Source organism: Symphalangus syndactylus, chromosome 3, assembly GCF_028878055.3.
Source record: "Symphalangus syndactylus isolate Jambi chromosome 3, NHGRI_mSymSyn1-v2.1_pri, whole genome shotgun sequence".
Taxonomy (NCBI): Eukaryota; Metazoa; Chordata; class Mammalia; order Primates; family Hylobatidae; genus Symphalangus; species Symphalangus syndactylus.
The window spans coordinates 68050070-68076051 of NC_072425.2; the positions used below are offsets into that span (position 1 = coordinate 68050070).

The 25982-nt window shown below is 41.0% G+C and overlaps 1 protein-coding gene and 1 long non-coding RNA gene across 3 annotated transcripts in view; one reads left to right on the plus strand and one right to left on the minus strand.

Moving 5' to 3' along the window:
• Positions 1-1170: 1170 nt before the first annotated feature.
• The window catches only part of PCSK5 (proprotein convertase subtilisin/kexin type 5), a 471035-nt gene continuing 446223 nt past the window's right edge, over positions 1171-25982 (minus strand). For both annotated transcript variants that reach the window (XM_055272213.1, XM_055272212.1), the window contains 4 exons: positions 25165-25382; positions 13324-13424; positions 9913-10099; positions 1171-5621 (listed from right to left, as the gene is read on the minus strand). In XM_055272213.1, coding sequence (XP_055128188.1) covers positions 5212-5621; positions 9913-10099; positions 13324-13424; positions 25165-25382 — 916 coding nt within the window. In that variant the 3' untranslated portion in view covers positions 1171-5211. The remainder of the gene's footprint in view (positions 5622-9912; positions 10100-13323; positions 13425-25164; positions 25383-25982) is intronic.
• Positions 4078-14505, plus strand: LOC134736302 (uncharacterized). Its single transcript, XR_010120230.1, has 3 exons — positions 4078-4212; positions 5251-5699; positions 14143-14505. It is a non-coding gene; the product is annotated as an uncharacterized lncRNA (long non-coding RNA).

A 25982-nucleotide genomic window follows, 5' to 3' on the forward strand; every position in this document is an offset into this window, starting at 1 on the left:
ATTAAAAGGAAATCTTATTGAGGACTCTCTCACCCTTACTATCTGCCTAAATAATTTCTTTCTAGCTCCTGTATCAACTAGATTGAAAGTTCCATGAGGCCTCAAATCTGATGGATCCCAGTTGCTGTTTTTCCAGTAACTAGAATAGTGCTGGGCACATGCTAGACACTTAACAAATACTTGGTAATTGATTGTTACAATTATTATCATAAAAGTCAGGTAAACTCCAGTGCCTTCTTCAAAGAATCCTGTCTCCATCCTCTTTTTCAAATTAAGTCCAAGCACAAATCTTTCCATGAAACCACATCTGTATGCTCTAATTTGTAGCTATTTCATGCTTAACTGGCACCACCTCCTCCCCTCCTTACCATTTACTGTCAGGATTAAACAGGAGTGCACTGCATATACAACATATGGCCTAGATCATTTCTCTGTATCTTTGAGTCTTGCCTTCTTAAAACTCAATTCTACCAGTCATCCTTGATTGTTAAACAATTGCTGGGCACTGTGCTGGGTTCTAGAAAACGAACAGTAGCTGCCTCTAAGAATACCTAGTCTTTCGGTGGATACAGCTTTGTAATCTAACGATTACATCACAAGGTGATATGAAAAGCTATATGCACAGAGTATCTAGGTAGCAGAGATGGGAGAAAGTGATTATCTTTCTCAAAAATCAGGGAAGACTTCCTAGGGGAGGTTATAAGGAAATGTGACTTTTCAAGGAAGGTCAGGAATTTTCCAGCTGGTTAAGGTGGGAGAAGAATATTCCAAGGAGAGTAAACAGTGTGTACCCAAGGGCATTAGATAGCAGTATATTATCCTGGAGAGCCTAGAAGCAATTCAGTACTGTTGGAGCATAATGGAGAAGCTGGGAAATAAGGAGGGGGCCAGGAAATTGAGGGTGCTAAGTCCAGAGACAGAGCCAGTGGCCATATGTAACAAAGTTTTGAATGTCATAAACACTGTAGGTGACAGGGACCCTGGAATGGGATTATCTGACGAACCTTAGAAATGACCTTTGATAGCAGGGTAGAAAATACACCAGGAGAAAAAGAAAGAGATTAAAGCTGTGCAATACTTCAGGAAAAAGTATGAATGGTCTAGATGAGAAACACCAAGGGCCTGATTTGTAGCAGGACGAGCTGCAGACAAACCTCCTCAGACACCGAGTTAAAGAAGGAAGTAGTTTATTCGGCCAGGAGCATCAGCAAGACTCCTGTCTCAAGAGCCGAGCTCCCCGAGTGAGCAATTCCTGTCCCTTTTAAGGGTTCACAACTCTAAGGGGGTCCGCATGAGAGGGTCATGATCGATTGGGCAAGCAGGGGGTACGTGACTGGGGGCTGCATGCACCAGTAATCAGAATGAAATAGAACAGGACAGGGATTTTTACAGTGCTCTTCCGTACAATGTCTGGAATCTATGGATAACATAACCGGTTAGGTCAGGGGTCGATCTTTAACTACCAGGCCCAGGGTGTGGTGCCAGGCTGTCTGCCTGTGGATTTCATTTCTGCCTTTTAGTTTTTACTTCTTCTTTCTTTGGAGGCAGAAATTAGGCATAAGACAATATGAGGGGTGGTCTCCTCCCTTAGATTCAGGCAGTGCTGATGAGGCAGAAAGACAGATTGAGCTTATTTTTAGGAGAGAAAATTCAGAATTGATAAGGCTAGCTTGGTCTTTGGGTGTAGGTAGATAAAAAGAAGAAAAAATAGCACTCTTATTGTTGTGTATTTCTTACTTGGAAAATGTAATGCTAAGCACATAAAAATGCTCAGAAATAATTATTTAATAAGTAAGTCTCCATAACATTATCTGGTCTTGATTTATTTCCAATTTTAAAATTACTTTGTATTAACTGGAACCTCCCATGCTTTACCCAGCCTCTTGGTATGTTTCCAGTCTACAAGGATTCTCTTAATATTTCCAAGTGATTTGCAAGCAGAAAACTAAAAGGTGACTTTGTTTTCCAATCACATATTTATCTATTTAGATAGTCGTTAGCATGGTATTCAAAAGCCATCTGAGAATGATGTTGCATGACTAAAAACAAAGAAGGAAAGATGTCAAACCTCAATACACAAGCATGAGCCTTCTTTTCATTGCAGGCCACACAGAGGAACACCACAATTTTTCTTAGTATTGAAGTTCATCTCAACCTCAACCAGTCTTTAACTGTGTATCATAGAGATTTTTTTCATAGAAAACAATTTCCAGTTTACAGAAAGAAATGTCAAACTCAGTCTATCAGAGCTTTAGAATTAACAAGGAAGATGAACAACACAGTGTAAGCAAAATTGCTCGTTTTTGTAAGCTAACTGCAACCACAGACATGAGAAAGTCTTTCACTGATTTGATGGCTATTGTGCATATATTTTTATATGTTTCTAAGAATTGAAAGTAGAACTATCAGGGCTTCAGATACATTTTGAAGCGATAGTGTTATTTATTTATTTTGAGACAGGGTCTTAGCTCTGTCATTCAGGCTGAAGTGCTAAAATAGCAAGATCACAGCTCACTGCAGCCTCGACCTCCCAGGTTCAAGTGATCCTTCCACCTTAGCCTCCTGAGTAGCTGAGACTGCAGACACTTGCCACCATGCCTGGCTAATTTTTAAATTTTTTGTAGACATGGGAGTCTCACTATGTTGCCTAAGGCTGATGTCGAACTCCTGGGCTCAAGCAATTCTCCTGCCTTAGCCTCCCAAAGTGCTGGGATTACAGGTATGAGCCACCACTCCTGGCAAGGAGATAATTTTATTTATTTATTTACTTAGTTAGTATTTTTTGAGACAGAGTCTTGCTCTGTCACCCAGGCTAGAGTGCACTGGTGCCATCTCAGCTCACTGCAACCTCTGCCTCCTGGGCTCAAGTGATTTGCCTGCCTCAGCCTCCTGAGTAGCTGGGATTACAGGTGTGCACCAACATGCCCAGCTTTGTATTGTATTTTTAGTAGAGGTGGGGTTTCACCATGTTGGCTAAGCTGGTCTCGAACTCCTGACCTCAGATGATCTGCCTGCCTCAGTCTCCCAAAGTGCTGGGATTACAGGTATGAGCCACCATGCCTGGCCAAGGAGATAATTTTAAATGATCAAAATTTTTGGAGGCATATCATACATGTACGTGTATGATTTCTGAAAAGTATTTTAAAGATAAAATCAGCAAAGTACAGCCTGTTGGCCAAATCTGACCCACCACCTGTTCTTGTAATGCTGTGAACTAAGAATGATTTCTGCATTTTTAAATTTTAAAAGATTGAAAAAAATCAAAAGAAGGATAAAATTTTATAATACGTGAAAATTATCTGAATTTCAAATGTCAGTGTCCATAAATAAGGTTTTATTGAAGCACAGCTCACCCATCCGTTATGTACCAGCTGCATTCATGCTACAATAGCAGAGCAGAGTGGTTATGACAGAGACTTTCTGGCCAAGAAAGCCTAATGTACTTACTAGCTGGCTCTTTCCAGAGACTGTTTGTCAACCCTGTTTTAAGAGCTTTCCTCTAAAGAAACACAAGACTTTAGTAAACTGAAGACTTCTTCATAAACATTTTCTGTGTCAGTGATACATTATGTTAAAAAAAGAAAATGCATGAATATAATAAAGATAACGTTGATATTATAGACTAAAACAATAGGCATGCCTTTTATTATATTTAGGATGCTTATTTTCCCACCTTGTGTCAGTAGCATAGTTATAAGAACACACGCTTTAGGGTGATCATTCTTTTCTCTTGAATTTTGTTGAGCTTTGCATGACCTTGGACTAGTTACCTAACCTCTTGTAAGCCTCAGGTTTCCTACTAGAACAGAATAATAGCAATACCAACCTCACGGGAGTATGGTAAGTATCAAAATGGGTAAGTGGGGCATTCTTGGGGGGGAATTACTCAGCTTGTTATCTGGTAGTAGGTGTGCAATAGATTATAATTATCATCATTCTCTGAAAATGTCACTTTTGCTTTCTGGTGCTCCATTTCTAGTACTGCCTATAAGGTCTATTTTGACAAGGAAATCTGTAAGACCCTGCCAACATCATTTTGCATAGCAAGAGCCCCTCTCTGTGTTACAATCTGGACAAAAACTGTCCTCAGTTGCATAAATCCAAGAATACACTTGACAGAAGAATGGAAAAAAGGAAGCCTAGGAAGTCTAGAAACAAAAATCATAGTGATGAGCAGTGCTGGAAGGCTGGTCAGCAGCCAGAGTACAGCTTGTGAGTAGCATATTGGGATTTTTTTTTTTCCACGTGAGACTCTATTCCAACTCTTTCTATGGAGAGTCCACAGTTTCGTGATGGGTTGTTGATGAAGGAAAGCACTGAATTTTTTAGAGTAGATGAAGTGTTTGTCATTTTATTCCATTTTATGTTAGGTTAACACTGCCATTTTTGTTTTATTATTCGATGTCTTAGCTGATGTCTCCCAGGTAAAAAGTACCCAGAAAATCATGAGAGTGCAGTTCCTGGAAACTCAGTGATTTCTTTCTCGCTGGGCTTGCTCCGCCTTTAGAATCATTGTGACTCTGGATTCCTGCAGAGGAACTAGGGCCTGGTGACCTCATGGCTCCTCAGCTATGATGCGCCTTCTCTTTTCTTCCCTTATCTCAAGTAGGTCCTGAGCAGCCCAGCCCAGTGGTCTCTTCTGCTCACCAGGGGTGGCCTGGAGTCAATTGATAAGAGCCCTCTTTTCTTGGCCCTTACAAAACAAATTTCTGCCTAAAGACAGCTAAAGGGAAGAAAAATACCACCAAACCAACAACTCCTTTGTACCTCCATTATCCCCAAAATTAGATAAAGAAAAATTAGAATACCAGGAGGCAGCAGACGCCTCCGCAATGCAGCTCGGAAACAGAATTTCTATAGATCTGCTGTCCTTTTTTTTTTTTTTTTTAAATCACATAGAAGCGTTTGTACAAATCTCATTTGTTTTCACTTCCTGCATTTTTGTGTCTTGACACATTATTTTGAGGAAAGTGTTTCTGAATTTTATCCTTGCTCTTCAATTACGGTTGAACAGGAACTGTTAATTGAGTTTAGCCACTCAAAAGAAGAACAAAGTATTTCATCATTCTTACATATTCTGGTTGGACTCATGATTAAAGAAGACAAATAGAAATACTCACACATCAGCCAGGTGTGGGGATAAAACCAAAAACAGTGATGCTCACAGGCATGCCTGAGAGTGGAATGGTGGTGGTGGTGGGGGGTGCCTGTTTACTGGTAGTAGGAGTAACTCTCGTCATCATATTCCAGCTCATCTATGTCATCGTCATCCAGCAGCCCATACTTAAATTTCCGGTAGACTGTGCCATCCTGGCCCATGTAGACGATGTCATCATCATCATCCTCATCATAGTCCCGATCCCTGTACTCAATCACCTGATCCTCTTCAAAGCTGGTGCTTTCTCGATAGCTGCTCTTATAGGAGGAGTAAGACTTGTTGGGGTCGGCCAGCTTTTCATAGCCAGCCTTTGCTGCTGGTTGGACTTGGCCGTGAGATTTCTTCCACACTACCACAGCTCCCCCGAGCAGAAGCGCCAGCATCACGGAGGAGGTAATGAACAGAGCTGTCTTGAAATGCTCAGCTGCAGGCCTAACCTTGCTTGTTCGAAGGATGCATTCGTCTATTGGAAGAAGACCCCAAAGGAAGAGGCAAGAGGGAAAAAGTGGAAGAAATAGAATAGAGAAAATTAGTTTCTGAGGTAAAGAATTTCACCTTTATTTTAAAAATTGAAAATGGTAGAATCACTGTCTCTGATTTTCCTCTGTTTTTAATTTTAATTTTAATTTTTTTGTAGAGACAGCATCTCAGTATGTGGCTGGTCTCAAACTCTTGGGCTCAAGAGATCTCCCACCTTGGTCTCCCAAAGTGCTGGGATTATAGACATGAGCCACCACACCCAACCTGTTTCTGATTTTCCTAGAAGGCATACCACTGTATAAAATTGGAGTATGTACCCCATGAGAATCCTAGCCCATGTCTGATGAAGCCAATAAATCCTTCTAGAAAGAAGGTCAGTTTGCCATCCAAAGGGAGTTCCCTTATCCCCATACCTCGTAGGTCATTCACCAGGTGTCCAACCTTATCAACTGATTCTTCTATTTCCCTCCTAAGAAAATATTTCATCTTGGACCAAGCTTTACTTATTGCTAAATGCTCTATTTTCTTTCCCAATTCCAACTTTTCTTCTAAGACTGAGTCCTCTCCCAAGGTACCCTTAAGTCTGGGCCAATGTGACTGTCCCACCACTTAAGGGCAAGAGCAGATAATTTATAAAACTACTAGCTCTGAGAGCCATGTGGGGCCTTAGAAATTACTTAGGCCAATTTGTTGTTTGACATTTGAGGAAACTAAAGTCCATCGAGCGGAATTGAATTGTCTCATTGTCAGAGACAAGACCTTATTTGTGGAGCAATCAGAATTCAAATCCAGGAATCCTAGCTCCATGCTACAGTCTAAAGACATTAGGACAAAAGGCTCTGACAACTGTTCTTTGGCTTCTTGGAGTTTTGTGCTCCTAGCCTGGCAGAAAAAGAAGGATGATCTTTAAATCTTATCAACTTGAATGATAGGGAATTTTTTTCTATCATTATTAAGAGTTTTTTTTTGTTTGTTTTTTTGAGATGGGGTCTCACTCTGTCGCCCAGGCTGGAGTGCAGTAGCACGATAGCTCAGCTCACTGTAGCCTCTGTCTCCCAAGCTCAAGCAATTCTCGTGCCTTAGCCTCTTGTGTAGCTAGGACTACAGGTGCACACCACTATGCCTGGCTAATTTTTGTATTTTTAGTAGAGATGGGGTTTCACCATGTTGGCCAGGCTGGTCTTGAATTCCTGACCTCAGGTGATCCACCCTCGGCCTCCCAAAGTGCTGGGGCATGAGCCACCACACCCAGCCATTATTAAGAGTTTTGAAATCCGGAGCTCCGACCCCTGTCATCCATCAGCCTCTGTTTTGATGCCTTGATTGAGAATTTGGAGTAACCAAAACAGTTTCATGGAAGGAAAGATTCAACTGTAACTTCAGTGATGAGGATGAGCTCATTTTTCTTACTTCTTATTCATTTATCCACGTGGTATGATTTGGGTAGTATGTCTATTTTTTTTTTCTATTCTTTAACCCACCACATGGGAGTATGAAAGAACCAGAGAAAAAACTATCAGGCCATGTTGGATGTACAAGCTGAGTTACACAGTAGGTTTTTCATAAATATTTGATGAAACTTGTGGATCTCTCTTGTTCAGGGGATAATTTCATGAGCAATTCTAGGTACATTCTACACACTAGATAAATGAGTATAACACTGCTGCCAAGGTGCAATGATTTTTGCTTGTTAAATATTGATCAATTAGATCTGATTCATCATGATTATGTATTTCTCTTTCTTGTTTGTTAGTAAGAAACAAGTTTTCTATTTTATCATAATTTTCTTTCTCATGGGATTTTACCTATCAAGCCGAGTTTCTTCTTCTAAAGTAACAGCCCTATCATTATTACATTAATTATTAGCAAGTTCAGCATAGAATTTTTCCCTGGAGAAAACATTAAAGCATTGGAGAGATTGATAAGCAATCTGTGTGTGGTACTGTGAGATAAATACTGCCTGAAGCAGTAGAATCAATATAAAAACCTTTCGAGGTTGTTTCAATTACTAGGGTGCCATATGCAGTCATGCCTTGCTTACTATTCTCCATCGCAGGTCTGCAGAGTCAGGGTTAGCCTTTGTGATATGGTTTCTTTGAAGGGGCAGAGTGTCTCTGTAAAGAAGGATCAGGTAATCAAGAGCATTTAGACTTTTGCAGATTGCTGCAGGTGGCTCTTCAAGAGCTGCAGGGGGACCAGGAAAGCTGATAAGATAGTTCTTAGTTGGAACAGGCTTTCAGAAACTCTGTATGCAACATGCACAAACTTCTGGTTTCATTTAAAGGCGTTAATGTTGTGAGGGTTATTATTCTTAGCTGACACAGAATGGATATTAGGCAATCAGACCCTGAATGTAGGTGTGTATGAAGGACAGGGAAAACCAGCTGCTCATGGGGATGGGAAAGCTGAAAGAAGGAAAACGTTTTTGGAAAGATAATACTTAAAACCCAATTGAAAATGCTGATCAAGCCAGGCGCGGTGGCTCACGCCTATAATCCCAGCACTTTGGGAGGTTGAGGCGGGCAGATCACCTGAGGTCAGGAGGTCAAGACCACTCTGGCCAACATAGTGAAACCCCTTCTGTACTAAAAATACAAAAATTAGCCAGGTGTGGTGGTGGGCATCTGTAATCCAAGCTACTCTGGAGACTGAGGTAGAAGAATAGCTTGAACCCAGGAGACAGAGGTTGCTGTGAGCCGAGATTGTGCCATTGCACTCCAGCCTGGGTGACAGAGCTAGACTCAGTCAAAAAAAAAAAAAAAAAAAAAAGAAAGAAAGAAAGAAAAAAAGAAAATGCTGATCAAAAATAAAATAAAAAAGAAATGGCTGGTAACAGTTATGGGTCTGGGATTTTCTTTACTTACAAATAGACCAACTCACAAATATGGCATCTCTTTTTGTTAGTGAATGTTACTTCTGAACCCCAAGGAAATTATCTACTTCTGGACTAGAGAGTGTATTTTAAGAATATATGTTACTTTTTTTTTTTTTCTTTTCTTTTCTTCTTTTTTTTTTTTTGAGACAGAGTCTCACTCTGTCACCCAGGCTGGAGTGCAGTGGCGCGATCTTGGCTCACTGCAAGCTCCGCCTCCCGGGTTCACACTATTCTCTTGCCTCAGCCTCCTGAGTAGCTGGGACTACAGGTGCCTGCCACCAGGCCTGGCTAATTTTTTTGTATTTTTAGTAGAGACAGGGTTTCACTATGTTAGCCAGGATGGTCTCGATCTCCTGACCTTGTGATCCGCCCTCCGTGGCTCCACAAAGTGCTGAGATTACAGGCGTGAGCCACTGCTCCTGGCCATGTTCCTTTTTTTAGAAGGAATCACTCAGTTTGAGATCTTTCTAAGTTTGTGACCAATGAGAACCAAGTACCCACATGGATGGGGTTAGACGTGAGGATAGCTGAGGGACTGGAAATTGGTAAAGGGGGTTTTACTTCTTAGCCTTCAATAAAAATTCATTTCTAAAATGTCCTAAGTCTCTAAGAGAGGCCTAGGTTTCGGCTGAATTTCATAGAATGATTCTTCAACAGAGTCAGGATGATATTGACATCAGCTTCCTTGATAGTTAATTCTTTTCTTTTTTTCCCAGGAGGGAAGAATAAAAAAGGAACAAAGTAAATTCATAAAGATAAAATGCTAGCTCTACTTGAGTTCTAGTCTTGGAGGCAAGCAGAAAATCTAATTCCACATGAACCATTTTTAAAAAAAAAATTTAGACAGCATCTTGCTCTGTTACCCAGGCTGAAGTGCAGTGGTGCGATCTCGGCTCATTGCAATCTTTGCCTCCTGGGCTCAAGAGATCCTCTCACCTCAGCCTTCCGAGTAGCTGGGATTGCAGGCATGCACCACCATGCCCAGCTAATTTTTGTTTTTTTAGCAGAGAAGGGGTTTTGCCATGTTACTCAGGCTGGTCTCAAGCTCCTAGACTCAAGCGATCTGTCTGCCTCACCCTCCCAAAGTGCTGGGATTACTTACAGGCGTGAGCCACCATGCCTAGTCCCCAGGTGAAACTTTTAATATTGGTGTGGACTTGACATGCGAATCCAACTCTTTGAGCCTCAGTCTCCTCATCTGTAAAATGGGACTGATAATCTCTACTTGTGAAGTGAGACAATGGACATGAAGTTTCAAGTACAGTAGGCCCATAGTAGGCACTCAATAAAAAGGTAGCCATATTGATTCTCCTGAACTTTCCATCCTGCCTCCCTCTGCTCCCATTGGCTTCCTGAGGAAATGCCCTTCCTCTGCAGGCTGCTCTTGCTCTCCCCTCACCTGTGGTGTCCTGGCAGTCACAGCACTCCTGGGCACTGGGGGGATCGGAGGTGTTGCAGCAGTGGAGGCAGCGGCTGTCATCTGTGTGCAGCACCAGGTTGGCGGGGCACAAGGTGCAGTTCTTGGCTCCTGGTCCCTTGCATTCCATGCAGCTCTCATGGCATTTTTCACAGTTAAACTTCTCTCCCTGTTAAGAGCAATCAAGAGTTTCCTTTTGAGTGCAGAGGGATTAATAAGGCACTGGAGTTCCCAGATGGTATTTCATCTTGTCTTCATAAGGAGGGAGGTGTGTGGGGGACAGCAGAAGGATGGTGTGTTCTGAGTCCATTTTAACTATGTTGGGTGAAAGAACCAACTGTCTGTGATGGGGTGGAATCATGGCTGGGCCCTGCCCTTTGAAATCTGCTAATAACAGTGGGAGAACAGACGTCTGGAACAGTTTGGGTTAGAAGCTGACAGCTCCTGTGCTCAAGGACAGCTCAGGTCAAGGACTAGTTTTGACTGGCCCACACTGTTGACTTTCAGTTTAAAATATTTTGCATTCATTTCCCACATCTCAAAAGTGGGATATTTCACATGTAAATTCGTTCCTAATTTCTCTTTAGAAACTAGAAGACCTCTCAACACTGGATTCATCACTCCCACGTGGCGATGGCCCCCCCTTTCCACTCTTCTATTTGACACAATCCCCAGCACTTGCTATTATGTCACTAACATGTAGGTGATACATCAATTTCCATTTTCCTTCAAGCATCAAGCTTACACTGTGGTTTTCTTTGACCTAGCATTTATGTTAGTGACCTGCTTGGCCTCTGTGGTTACTGGATTATTGTGGTCTGGCCCCAGAATAATATAGGTTGTGGCTGTGTAGCTCAAGTAGTTAAATCTCTTTGGGAAGACAGTGGAGAGATGAGAAGAAAGTGGCTTCCCTCCCAACAAGTTGCTCCTTGACTGGTGCTGGAAACGTGGGTTAGGGAAGATCCTTCCTATTTTATTTCTGTAACTTTGGAAGTATGGTATGACAGAAAAAGAAGAAGGAATGGAAATTGCTTTTGTTGAGCACCTTGGCATGTTTCAGGCACTGACAAGGTGCCTTCTCAGCTGTTATTATTTCATTGAATCCTGCATCTCACATATTATCTCATCCTTCAGGTTTAATCCCAGCTTTGTTACTTACCACTCATATAATTTTTTTTTTTTTTTTTGAGACGGCCTTACTTTGTTGCCCACACTGGAGTGCACTGGTGTGATCAGGTTCAAGCGATCCTCCTGCCTCGGCCCCACAAATAGCTGGGACTACAGGCATGCGCCACCATGTCCAGCTAATTTTTTTTTGTGTGTGTTTTTTGTAGAGATGGGGTTTCACCATGTTGCCCAGGCTGTAATCTTTAACAAATTATTTAACCTCCTTGAGCCTCAATTTCTCTAAACTGTAATGAGGGCTGTTGCCAGAATTTAAAGAGCACTCATATAAATACGTTAGTTTGTGTTAATTTCATCATGGGGAGATTTACTTCTTTTCTAAAATTTGAAAACATAATCAAGAAATTTGTGGTCTTGCCAGGTGCAGTGGCTCACACCTGTAATCCTAGCACTTTGGGAGGCTGAGGTGGGTGGATGACTTGAGCTCAGGAGTTTGAGACCAGCCTGGGCAACATGGTGAGACCCCATCTCTACTAAAAATACAAAAAATTAGCTGGACATGGTGGTCAGAGGCATTTGAACCAGAGCAACTTCATCTTGAATAGGAGCTGGGTGAAATAAGGCTGAAACTTACTGAGCTACATTCCTAGATGGTTAGGCATTCTAAATTACAGGATGAGATGGGAGGTTGGCACAAGATACAGATCATAAAGGCCTTGCTGATAAAACAGCTTGCAGTAAAGAGCCAGCCAAAACCCACCTAAACCAAGATGGCAATGAGAGTGACCTCTGATGGTTCTCACTGCTACACTCCCACCAGCGCCATGGCAGTTTACAAATGCCATGGCAACATCAGGAAGTTACCCTATATGGTCTAAAAAGGGAAGCCATGAATAATCCATCCTTTGTTTAGTATATCATTAAGAAATAACCATAAAGATGGGCAAGCAGCAGCCCTCACAGCTGCTCTGTCTATGCAGTAGCCATTCTTTTATTCCTCTACTTTCTCAATAAACTTGTTTTCACTTTACTCTATGGATTTGCCCTGAATTCTTTCTTGTGTGAGATCCAAGAACCCTCTTTTGGGGTCTGGACTGGGAACCCTTTCCGGTAGCATCTTTCTGGTGACCACGGAAGTGACAATAGCGAGGAAACCCCCAACCCAAAGTCTAACTTTAGGTAAGTAGTGTAGACCAGTGACATGGTAGTCCGAGCTATTCAGAAGGCTGAGGTGGGAGGATCACCTGAGCCCAGGAGGTCAAAGCTGCAATGAGCTGTAATTGTGCCACTGCACTCCAGCCTGGGTGACAGAGTGAGAGACCCTGTCTCAAAGAAAAAAAAAAAAAATTCATGGTTTCAGAAAATCCATGGCAAAAGAATCTCCTTGGCAAATGAATCTCCTTCCTTCCTCCCTCCCTCTCTTCCTCCCTCTTTCTTTCTCTCTTTCTTTCTTTCTTTCTTTCTTTCTTTCTTTCTTTCTTTCTTTCTTTCTTTCTTTCTTTCTTTTTCTTTCTTTTCTTTCCTCTTTCTTTCTTTTCTTTCTTCTTTCTTTCTTTCTTTCCTTTTTCCATTTTCTTTCTTTTCTTTCTTCTCTCTTTCTTTCTCTCTCTCTTTCTCTTTCTTTCTCTCTCCTTCCTCCCTTCCCTTCCTTCTCTCTCTCTTTCTTTCCTTTCTTTCTCTTTCTTTCTTTCTTTTCTTTCTTTCTTTGCTTCCTTCTTCATTCTTTCTTTCTTCTCTCTTTCTCTCTTTCTTTCCTTTCTTTTCTTTCACATCAGGGGGTTTTCTGGTAGAAACCAGAAATTCTAAAGAGCTGTAACACTGCAAATGAATCCTTCTTAATACACTGTGAAGGAGTAAAGGAAACAAAAGACCAACATTAGCTGTGTGGTTCCTATGTTATTCACACGTTTCTGCTTAGACCAGAGAGAAGTAAGAGAGAAGGTAGTTTGTATTCTGACATAATCTTATGTTGACTGAAACTTCTATGGTGATGAATAACAAATGTAGAATTCATTCTGAGGCCCTCACGACGTAACTTCCCCATTATCTTAGATCTTCTCGGTTCCTTTTGAGTAAAGCTAAGGCTACAGGTGGGTAGCACCATTATTCCATGATGCAATGGTAGAAGATTTTAAAATATTAAACATACACCATTTCTATAGTATGAGAATTTTGGGACATTTTGATTGCCCAGAATGACATGCAGGAAGTAAGCTCATGTTTCCCTCCAGAAAGAGCAGAAGGCCCAGGACCCCCAGCCCTCCATACCTCTCCCACTCTGTATTCCCCAACAAGACAGTCTGAGGTGCAGATCCCTCCCATGAGGTGGTAACTCCACACACAGGATAAACAATTCAACGCTCCTTTTCCTGAAAGAGAAAACATTCTAAGTTATGAGATTGACCTTAGATTTCAACCTCTGTCTTTGTTCCGGAACACTTAGGAACAAGGAATATGTCAAGTAAATTGAAGCAGAAGGGTGAATTGATTGAGGATATGAAAAAGAAAAAGTCTCCCACACAAAGTAGAAATTATACAATTAGTTCAATCTATGTAGACTCTCAGTCTGAAAATTGAGGATTTGGGGATGACAGATCTTTTATTACAGCAAGAGGAAAGATTTTCAGAGAATGAGAAATCATGTAGAAAGTTTATAAAACCTTTATTCGTTACTCTGCTTATTGTTTAGCTAGTGTGGAGGATGTTACCAGGTGTTTGGAGGACTGCAATACTCAGTGCATAAATCATGAATAGACAGTTTCTAATTGAGAAACGGCACTTAAAATGCTAGGGCTAAAAGGACTCAGCAGATCATTTTGTTTGGTGGTTCTTAATTTTGGGGTGGTGATGATAGTGATACATTTCTTTGAAATTCTCTTGAAAGCTGTAAGTTCTCTTCTCAGAAATTTGACGTCTTACTTATTTCTCATTTTAAAAACATTGATAAATGAAAACTAAGGCCCAGACATGTAATGTCACCTATCCAGGGTTACATAGTGATGGTCAAGATTCAAATTCAAGTTTGTTGACTCATAATCCATTGATCTGTCTTTCTTTCTTTTTTGTTTTGTTTTGTTTTTTTTTCAGATGGGGTCTTGCTATGTTGCCCAGGCTGATCTCAAATTCCTGGACTCAAGGGATCCTCTTGCCTCAGCCTCCAAGTAGGTGGGATTATAGATGCATGCAATTGCGACTTGCTGAGGTGCGCTTTCTACCACATATCTGCCTTAGCACATGAGCCACCAAATAGAAGAGGTCTGAATCTGCAGCCTCTGTTTCCTGTGGAGGCAATACTCTTATCTCCTAATTCAGACACCCTAAAAAGGACTGATTCAAACATTTCTTCTATGCAGGTATCAAGGGATAACTTCTGGAAAGTTTGGGGACAGGAGACCTAAATCTAGCTCATTCTGTTGGGAAGTCCTGGACATTTTTGCTCATAATTTTTAAATGGGAGCATAAGATTAATGGGCATAGAATGTGCCTGGTATTGTAAGTTGGAACTTGATATAGGTCTTCCCATCAGAACAGTCCTGTAAAGGGTGGTTTTCAAACTTGAAATAGAACCATGGATCTGTCATTTACATTCACAATATAGTTAAATTGATGTTTCATGGCTGAACTGTGAGCTCAATCATTTGTAACGTTTCTGTGGAAAAATAAATTCTGAGCTCCAAACAACAGCTTAGAGAATAAACACCTTTACTACTGAACTGCTTCTTAGGTTGGAAGCTGCCTGTAGTGATATAAATTCAAAACCACTTTATTTTTATCTTAGCTCTAGCTTCATACAGAATTTCCCACATGTTCTGGAACGTTATTGTGGTCTCTGATGGAAGAATCAATCCTCTCCTATTTCCATTCTTCCTTTTTCCCAGTCTACATTTTCCTAAAATATAGCTTAGATACCTTACTTCAATTTTTAACGTACAAGAGAGTTTTTTTTTAAATGAAGAGAAATTAAGGGTAGATACATGTTCTCACTTAAATGTGGGATCTAAAACAATTGAACTCACAGAAGTAAAGAGTAGAATGGTGGTTACCAGAGGCTGGGGGCTGGGGGTGCTGAGGGGACTGGGGAGATGCTGGTCAAAGGGTATAAAGTTCTAGTTAGACAGGAAGGGCATGTTTTTGAGATCTATTGTATCTCATGGTGACTATAATTAACAATAATGTATTGTACTTTCAAAATTGGTAAGAGAGTAAATTTCAGATGTTCTTACCACAAAAAGGATTAAGTACTTGGAGTGATGGACTTTTTGTTTGTTTGTTTTTTTGAGGCGGAATCTTGCTCTGTTGCCCAGGCTATATTGCAATGGTGCAATCGTGGCTTGGTGTAATCATGGCTCACTGCAGCCTCGACCCTCTGGGCTCAGGTGATCCTCCTACCTTAGCCTCCTGAGTAGCTGGGATTACAGGCGCACACCCCATACCCAACTAATATATATTCTTTGGTTTTATTTTTAGACAGAGTCTTGCTTTGTCACCCAGGCTGGAGTGCAGTGGCGTAATCTCAGCTCACTGCAAACTTTGCCTCCCAGGTTCAAGCAATTCTCCTGCCTCAGCCTCCTGAGTAGCTGGGACTACAGGCGTGCACCACCACACTTGCCTAATTTGTTCGTATTTTCAATAGAGATGAGGTTTCACTATGTTGGCTAGGCTGGTCTCGAACACCTAACCTCAAGTGATCCTCCTGCCTTGGCCTCCCAAAGTGCTGGGATTACAGGCATGAGCCACTGCACCTGACTAAATTTTGTTTATTTTTTTGTAGAGATGAGGTCTCATTATGTTGCCTAGGCTGGTCTCAAATTCCTGACCTCAAGTGATCCACCCACCTTGGCCTCCCAAAGTGCTGGGATTACCGGTGTGAGCCACTGTGCCTGGCCTGATGGACACGTTAATTAGCTTGATTTAATTATTCCACATTGTATACATATATAATGACATCCCTTTGTACCCTATAAATATATATAATTATAATGTCAATTTACAATAAAATAAATTAAGAGTAGAAAACACTAAAAGAGGGGGAACAGTCCATAACTAGGTCAGGTCACAAAATTCCTACCGTAAGGTTGGTTACATTTTCTTTCTTTTTTTTTTTTTCTTTTTATTTTTGGAGACGGAGTTTTACTCTTGTTAGTAGAGACAGGGTTTCACCATCTTGGCCAGGCTGGTCTCAAACTCCTGATCTCAAGCAATCTGCCTGCCTTGGCCTCCCAAAGTGCTGGGATTACAGGCGTGAGCCACTGCACCTGGCCAAGTTTGGTCACATTTTCTAGAAGACCAACAATAAATTGTATGAGGCCCAGATCCCAGGCAATACCCAAGGGCGCTATGTGTCAGCTTTGGGTGACAAATCAATCTTCATTTACATCTGCTACACCAATTTATTGCAAAACTAGCACACTTAGGGTACCCAGAATCTTTAGCAAAAGGCAGGTTGTTAATTTCCAGAAGGCTTTCTATTATTTTAAAGTTTAACACCCTACATCTATCATTGCTTCTAAGGTTCTGCAGGAGCTTTGGGATCTAAAAGACAGGCATTTTGTCATTTCTTTAAAACTCAGAGCAGCTCACCATCTGCACTCCTTCAGACTGAACCCCATGGGATGAATTCAACAAATGCAGAGCAACTTCTGGGGTCTGTTCATGGGCCTCAGTCTACACAGAAAGATGAAGCTTTGGAGAGTTAAGAGGCTTTGGTTACTCAGCCTGGGTTTTGATTCCAAACCATTTTATGAGGAGAAGAAACAATAACACAAAATCAAAAAACAAAAATGAAAAAAAAAATAGAAAAAATAAAATTTTATGCAGAGGATAAGTAAAAAGTTAGGTGTGTGAAGGAAAGGAATGAGCTAATTATGGAGGTATCAGTTACAGAGAAAGGTACATATTAAGCCTGAGTGTGCTATGTTTTCCTGCTCCACCCCTCCTTCCACGCTTTTACATATGTTTCTTTTTTAACATCTTAAAATTGTTGGGCAGTCCAAAGTGAATGAAATATAATTTAGTTGGTAATTTCTTATGTAGGTTGCTAAATTTTTTCTGATCCTTTCATGCATCCTCATTTCTTACTATGAGAACTAATGACTTAAAAACGAAGGAATTCATCTTTTTTTCTATCTAGTTTATATCCCACAAGAAAAACCTGTTTCCAGATTTTGTATCTATATGTTGCAAAACCAGATGATAGCACAACATTTTCCTAACCAGCAAGGGACATGTGTGCTATAGTAAAGAAAGGACTGCTCACTGCAAATAATTATATGAAAAAATAACATTAAATAAAGAATTAAAATTAAAAAAAATAATGATAGCAGAAAAAATGAGCACCAAAGACAGAAAACTTCAACTGGGCAAGTTCACGGGTTAACGTCAAATACAGGAGGAAGACGTACAAACATTCAGGACAGCTTCAAGATTTACCCACTAACTCCTAGTCATCCCTTGAATACAATCTCAAGGATACTGTGTGGATGAACTTTTGAGACTGGGAATGCCCAAAAGCATCATCCTTAATTCACCCAGGAAATCTCAAACCCAACCAAAGACTTGTATAGTATTTCTATACTATAAGGCCACAGTAACCAAAATAACATGGTACTGGTACAAAGACAGACACATAGACCAATGGAAAAGAATAGAGAATCCAGAAATAATGCCACACACCTACAACCATCTGATTTTTGACAAAGTCGGCAAAAATCAACAATGGGAAAAATAATCTCTGGTCAATAAATGGTGCTGGGATAGCTGGCTAGCAATATGCAGAAGAATAAAACTGGATCCCTACCTATCACCATATAGGTGATAACTCAAGATGGATTAAAGATTTAAATATAAGACTTTGGCCAGGTATGGTGGTCCACGCCTATAATCCCAGCACTTTGGGAGGCCAGCATGGGCTGATCATTTGAGACCAGGAATTTGAGACCAGCCTGGCCAACATGGTGAAACCCCGTCTCTACTAAAAATACAAAAATTAGCCAGTCGTGGTAGCGCACGCCTGTAGTCCCAGCTACTCGGGAGGCTGAGACAGGAGAATTGCTTGAATCCGGGAGGCAGAGATTGCAGTGAGCCAAGATCACACCACTGCACTCCAGCCTGGGTAACGAAGCGAGACTCTGTCTCAAAAAACAAACAAACAAAAAATACGAAAATAAGCCAGAGGTGGTAGCATGCACCTCTAGTTTCAGTTACTTGAGAGGCTGAGGCATGAATATCACTTGAACCTGGTAGGCGGAAACTGCAGTGAGCCGAGATTGCGCCACTGCACTTTAGCCTGGGTGACAGAACTTTAGCCTGGGCGACAGAGTGAGACTCTGTTTCAAAAATAAAATAATAAAATAAAATAAAATAAAATAAATAAAATAAAAAAATAAAATAGATGGGAACAATAGACACTGGGGAATACAAGAGCAGGGAAAGAAGGAGTGGGGCAAGGGTTGAAAAACTACTTATTGAGTACTACTCTCACTACTTGGGTGACAGTTATTTATACTCCAAACTTCAGCATCATGCACTATACCTTTGTAACAAATCTGCCCATATACCCCCAATTCTAAAATAAAAGTTGAAAAAAATGTATTGTTTTTCAAACTGTGCTTACAATATCATGAATCATTTCTCTAATCCCCACAATCATCTTCAAAGGCTAGTGTTGTCCTCTTTTGATTGGTTGATGGTAAGAGACATTAGCTTACCTAATGATGATTGCCTAATGTTAATTAGGACCCAAGTGCCCCCAGTGCACTGTGCCGCCCACTGCACAACACTAGTGGGCTGGAATTAGGGTTGTCAGATTTCGCAAATCAAAATAAAGTATTTTATTGGGCAACCCTAGTTGGAATAAAGGTCCCACACATCCAATAATGATGATAACAGAGGTAACTTCAACTTTTCAAAACACCAAATAGAAAGCCAATATTTATCACCATATGGCCAATGACAACAATATCAGCTTTCCACCACTCCCATCCCACCCCCAATTCAGTGTATTTTCTCATCTGTTATCTAATTCCAGTTAGGAGTTTTAAGTGGTAACCATATATGTCTCTGGAATGAAAAAGAGATAACAGATTAATGATTAGTTAATGCAGTTTGATTGGAAGGCTAATTCTTTCATGGGCTGGAGTCAGTTGTGAATGGGCACAGACTGGGAACCATGATATGGTAGAGTTTTTATGGAGTTGCTTTAGGGGCTTCCTGGGAATGGTGGGGAGGGGAGCGTGGAGAGGCATCAGATGGGGTTCTGGGGTGGCTCCTCTGCTCCCACCTGAGCAGCTCTGCCTGGATTGGTTTACCTAATAGGATTCGGCCTCAGATTTTATCTGAGGAAGGTGGCCACTGCTAAAATATCATTTGAAACCATTACTCTAGATTATTACTGTGGTGTCCAATACAGTAGCCACTAGCCACAGGTAGCCACTCAGCAGTTGAAATATGGCTAGCGCAACTTGAGTTGTGCTGTACATGTAAAATAAACATTGGACTTTCAAAGACAGTACAACATACATAAAACATCTCAGTAATTTTATGTAGATTACATGTTCAAATGATAATATTTTGGATAAATAAAGTGTACGATTACAATTAATTACACTTTTTTTTTTTTAAACATGACTACTAAAAATTTTAAATCACATTTTATTTCTACTGGACAGTGCTGCTACACCACTAAGAACAATTACACAAATTAAACTAGCCTGGTCTGCGGGGACCTTGGCTGTCTTGTTCATAGTTGTAGAACATTGCGCCTTAAGTAAATGGATGAATGAAGACACAGAGTACTAAGGGAACATAGAATGAAGGGTCTAGGGGAGGTTTTCTGGAGGAAGTGATGACTCTAATGGATCAGAAAGAGGTAGCCATGCAGAGCAGGCTGGAGAAACTATTCCAGAGAGAGGGAAAGTGGGTGAGTTTGGCTCAGGTTTATAGTAACTAATTATGCCCTGATTAGAGGTTGGGAGAAGAGATGGTAAGAGATGAGGCTGAATATGAGAAGAGCTCCGTGTTGAAGGGCCTCATACGCAGACATACTAAATTAAAATTCTATCCTGGCCAGGCCTGGTGGCTCACACCTGTAATCCAAGCACTTTGGGAGGCTGAGGCAGGCAGATCACTTGAGGTCAGGAGTTCAAGACCAGCCTGGCCAACACAGTGAAACGCCATCTCTACTCAAAATACACACACACACACACACACACACACACACACATTACCCAGGTGCAGTGGTGTGTGCCTGTAATCCCAGTTACTTGGGAGGCTGGGTCAGGATAATAATTTGAACCCAGGAAGCAGAGGTTACAGTGAGCCAAGATCATGCCACTGCACGCCAGCCTGGGTGACACAGCAAGGCTGTGTCTCAAAAAAAAGATAAAATTCTGTCCTAAGGTCAGTGGAGAGTTGTTTTTTAAGTGGAGATGTATCATTATATTTGTCGTATAAAGAGATCAGTCTAAAAGCATACGGAAGACTGGCTTATTATAGAGTGACTAATGCTAAAGGTAGGAAGACCAATTAAATAAATAATTGGTAAGCAATTCAGACAATGAATGATGAGTCTGAACTAAGGCAGTGACACTAGAGTACCAAGAGAAGGCAGATGGAATTAGGAGATATTTAAGGAGTAGATTTGGCAGGATTTGGGGACAAATTGAATGTGGGGATTGAGAGAAGGGGAGGAGCAGAGGGTAATGGCCAGGTTACCGTCTCAGGCAACTGGGTGAATGGTGGGACCATTTATCCAGATAGCGAGCACAGAACAAGTAATTTGGGAGTCGGGTGAGGAGTTGGAGGTGTCTGTTGAGCATCCAATTAGAGATACCCAGTCAGCAACTGGATGTATGGAACCGGAGCTCAGGAAAACCATTTGGGAAAAGAAGCAGATTTGGAGACACCAAGGCACAGGTAATATTGGAAGCCACCTTAAACTTGGAGATGGCTATATTCACATGTACTTGGGAAGAAGTTATTTTAAAATATAATGTAATCAAGATACTTTTCAGGAATTTCAGCTCAGTGGCTAGACAGCAAACGTGCTGATGGTCTTCTCCATGTGGGGGAATACCTATTTCTCATCTTGTTTTCCCTAATTCTTGGCGTTTGTATATCATCAACATATTGCCTCAAGATGAATCATTTCGGAAGGGGGAAAAAAAGAGGATTAGAGGCAGGCTCTAACAGGTTGGCCTTTGCTTATTTCATCCACAAGTCTTAAGTATCCCTCCTGCCATCCCACCAGGCATTTGGATTAGTAGAGTGAGGCTGGGCAATAATTTAGGGTACGATCCCCTTCTAAGAATCTGATTATCCATTAGTAACACATATGCATTAAAATTATATTTTATAAGCTCAGGTTCTGACATCCCATTTACTTTAAACATAATGAAATTATAGAATAAATATAAAGAGAGGAAAACAAAATAAAGATAGATGGCCTTACAAAGAAAATGAAATCTCTTTGGAACATAAAGGAAATATAAATGCAAAATGGCAGTCAGGTTCAAGCCATTCACCTTCTCTGCTCCAGGACTAGAAGTAGGCAATGGTGGCTGACCTTTTCTACCAAAGCTCACCTTTTCTACCAAAATAGGAACTAAAAGTGTTTTACATAAGACCAGAGCCAAAATCCAGGATTAGCACTTAAATCAGGAGTCATGTTGGGACTCTGCCTTCATAGACATCACCTCCTGAGAAGATCTCTCCTGAGCTGCTGATTGAATTGCTGATGGGATCTGTGCTGTCATCAATATCACTTCCAGGAATACTGGAACATCTTGTTCTGGACTGAGTTTCAGGTTGAAGACAGGCATAGAGTTAATGGAAAAATTTCTAGACTGTGAGAAGTAAAGATAAGAGAGGGAGGGAGTAAAGAACCTAAACCAAAATATTTCATTTACAATGAGCTTAAGACCAGCATTCCAAAGTATATAGATAAAATGAATGCTAAGAAAGATGACAGGCCAGTGCAGTGGCTCACGCCTGTAACCCCAGAACTTTGGGTGACCAAGATGGGAGGATTGCTTGAGCCCAGGAGTTCAAGATCAGCCTGGGCAACATGGCGAGACATCGTCTCTATTAATTATAAAATAAAGTTTAAAAAAAGGATGTCAAACATGATCAACAATTAGAACATGAATTTATCTCAGATAATATTTATTTCATAGAAACATTTGACAAAGTCTTTAAAATTGGTATGTTTAAGATGCTCATAAATAAATGAAGACATAGTATCCATAAATACATTAAATTATAAGACACAAACAGAAAGATCTAAAATAAAAATGGATGAGAAAAAGAAACAATTAGAAATCTTTTTTTTTTTTTTTTTTTCTGAGGCATGATCTCACTCTGTTACCCAGGCTGCAGTGCAGTGGCACAATCCCTTGCTCAAGTGATCTTCCCACCTCAGCCTCCTGAGCAGCAGGATTACTGTTGTGTGCCACCACGCCTGACTAATTTTTGTATTTTCTTTTTTTTTTTGTAGAAACAGGATTTTGCCAAGTTGCCCAGGCTGGTCTTGAACTCCTGGACTCTAGTGATCCTCCCACCTCGGCCTTCCGAAGTGATGGGATTACAGATATTAGCCACTGCACCTGGCCAATTAGAACTCTCAAAAGTGAAAATATAGTCACTTAAATTGAAAACAAAAAAATAGATGAGTTGGATTTTAGACTGAACACAGTCAGAGAACAAGTCAGGGAATGAAATGGAGTGCTGAAGAATTACCTAGTATAACTCACATAGAGTCAAAGAGGTAAATTATAAAAGAGTAGGTAGGATACAAAGGAAAGATCAATAAACTCTAAATTGCATTTAATAGAAATTCCATAAAAGGAGGTTGGAGGGGAGAGTGCAGAAACAATATTTGAAGATTTTTTTTTTTTTTTTTTTTTTTTTTTGAGACAGTCTCGCTCTGTTGCCAGGCTGGAGTGCAATGGTGCAATCTCGGCTCACTGCAACCTCTGCCTCCAGCTTTCAAGTGATTCCCCTGCCTCAGCCCCCCGAGTAGCTGAGATTACAGGCGCCCACCGCTACACCTAGCTAATTTTTGTATTTTAGTAGAGATGGGGTTTCACCATGTTGGTCAGTCTGGTCTTGAACTCCTGACCTCAGGTGACCCACCCACCTCAGCCTCCCAAAGTGCTGGGATTACAGGCGTGAGCCACCGCACCCAGCTATCTGAAGATCTTATAGCTGAACATTTTTTAATTTGCAAAAAGACATTAGGAATTTGTTTCCTATACAGTTGTTCATTCAGTGAACACACTTAATGAAAACTTATGTTTTACACTTTAGAGTAGAAACAAGGGATATACAATGAATGTAGTATAATCCTTGCCTTTGCTTGAGGGGCTCACAATTAGTAGGAGGGATGGACTTGTTTAATTAAAATGTAATGTAAAATTTGTATGATAAAGCAGTGTATTACAGAATTAAGAAGGAGGAAGAATACTCCTGGGAGGACTAACAAAAGCTTCACAGAGATGAGATGATAAGCAAGCTGAATCTTTAAGTTGAGAGTTCCCTAGAGCATTGAGTCAATAGAAGCATGAAACAGCATGGCATATTTGATGGCTGCTGAGTGGTTGTGGGTAGTTCTAGCTTCTAGAATACATGGAAGAAGAGTCCTTAAGACATAAGTTAAGGGGACTGCTGGGAAAATCTTAATCACCGTTTAAATATAAGAACATTTAGTGGCCAGGTGCGGTGGCTCACACCTGTAATCCCAGCACTTTGGGAGGTCGAGGTGGGCAGATCATGAAGTCAGGAGTTTGAGACCAGCCTGACCAAAATGGTGAAACGCTGTCTCTACTAAAAACACAAAAATTAGCCGGGCATGGTGGTGCGCGTCTGTAATCCCAGCTACTTAGGAGGCTGAGGCAGGAGAATTGCTTGATCCTGGGAGGCGGAGGTTGCAGTGAGCCGAGATCGTGCCACTACACTCCAGCCTGAGCGACAGAGCGAGACTCCATCTCAAAAACAAACAAACAAACAAAAAACACTTATTAAAAGTTTATTGAAGTGTAATAAGTAAATGCATAGAATGGAGAGCTATACCATTATAACATATTCATAAATATGATAACTCAGGATCATAAAGATGGGGTTTTCTCCAAAATAAATTCAATGCAATGCCACTCAATATCCAAATACTTTTTAAAAATGAAAGATTTTTAAAAAATGAAACTTGACTGATTACATATTTATATAAAAGAACTAAAAATAGCCAAGGTAATTTTGAAAAGAACAGGTATATATCTTACCAGCTAATAATATTTTTCTAGAAAGTGTTAACAGTTAAAATATAGAAGTATTTCTTTCTTAAATATTGAGAAGCATTCATGGTGATCATATATTTATGGCAAGATGTAGAGAAAAATGAGAAATTTGAATTTTAAGGCAATCACTCTGGCATTGATATACCAGATGACCTGGTGTGGGGGCAAGATTCAGAGTTGGGGTGACCTGCTGGCTGCTTCAAAAGGTGCGATACTAGATACTGAGAAAGGAAGATGAGGGTAGTGAGAATGAAAAAGATCTCATTAGGCCACTATTTGGGAAAGAGAAACAACAGATCTTTAAGTTTAGCTTTGTTGGAGTTGGGTGGGATGGGCAGGCTACAGGGGAAGGAGAAGAGTCAAGTAGAACTTCAGAGTATCAGCCTGGGCTCATGGATAGATGGTGAGCCTTAAGGATCTCTGGGACAGACAACTAGGTTTCTGTAAAAGAGGCATGGAGCTTGGGAGAGTTTGACGCAGAAGTCTCAGGGAATAGTGGGAGTAATGAAAATAAACAAATTCCCCCAGACAGACTCATCAGGGTAGAGTAGGAAAATGATGAGTGGACGAACAATACTTCCTCAAGGAGATGATGCCTGTCTCTGGGCCTTGAAGGATGGCGGATGGGCAGAAGCAGCCCAGGTTAGAGGGAAGATGTGGAAGTTAAGAGCGAACAGAGGGCGCTGATGCTGGAGAGGATCACACACGAGGAGGGGAAGCAAGAGGAACCTCCCAGGTGGTGAGAAGAGAGAAAAGGGCAAAGAAGGAAGAAAACCTTTTCATTTTTCTACGCACACATGCAAAATGACAGGTAGATTCCCACCTTTGCATTGATCACAAGTCGGATGGCATCTCTCACAGGTCTGTGTGCTTTGCTCTACATAGTAATGGTCTGGGCAGGAGCGATGACACTCTCCTTTGGAGTGGAGCAGAAAGAAAAATCTATCGCAAGACAGGCAGTCTGTGGGCCGTGGGCCCTGGCACCCCTTGCAGCTCCTGTTGCACCTCTCACACCGGCCAGTGGAGTTGTCTGCGTAATATCTGAAACCAAAGGAGAAGAAAAGATGGAATACTAAGCTTTGCTCCTAAATTGGGTGTGGTGGAAAAACGTGGTAGTCAGATTTCATTTACAAGCTGAAATATTTAGCCTCTTTACCTTACTCATTAGATTCATTGCTAATAACACTAATGAATCCAATGATTTCCAGTGTTCTTACCTGTAAATTGGGCCAATCCCTCTCCTACTTTTGTAAAAATTAAATTGGGTAACACATATGAAAAGACCTAGTGCTTATCACACCTAGTAGCACCTTCATCGTTGCTAGCTACCATTGCCTTTTTCTACCATGTGCCTCTCCAAATTCATGCTTTAAGTTGTGGTTAGTGGCTGGCATCAGAGAATGGAAGGGTCTTTTTTTTTTTTTTAAATAGAGATGGGTGTCTCACTATGTTGGCCTGGCCACTCAGAGGTACATTTAAAAGATCCATCCAGGCCGGGTGCAGTGGCTCACACCTGTAATTATAGCACTTTGGGAGGCCGAGGTGGGTGGATCACTTGAGGTCAGAAGTTTGAGACCAGCCTGGTCAACATGGTGAAATCCTGTCTCTACTAAAAATACAAAAATTAGCCAGACGTGGTAG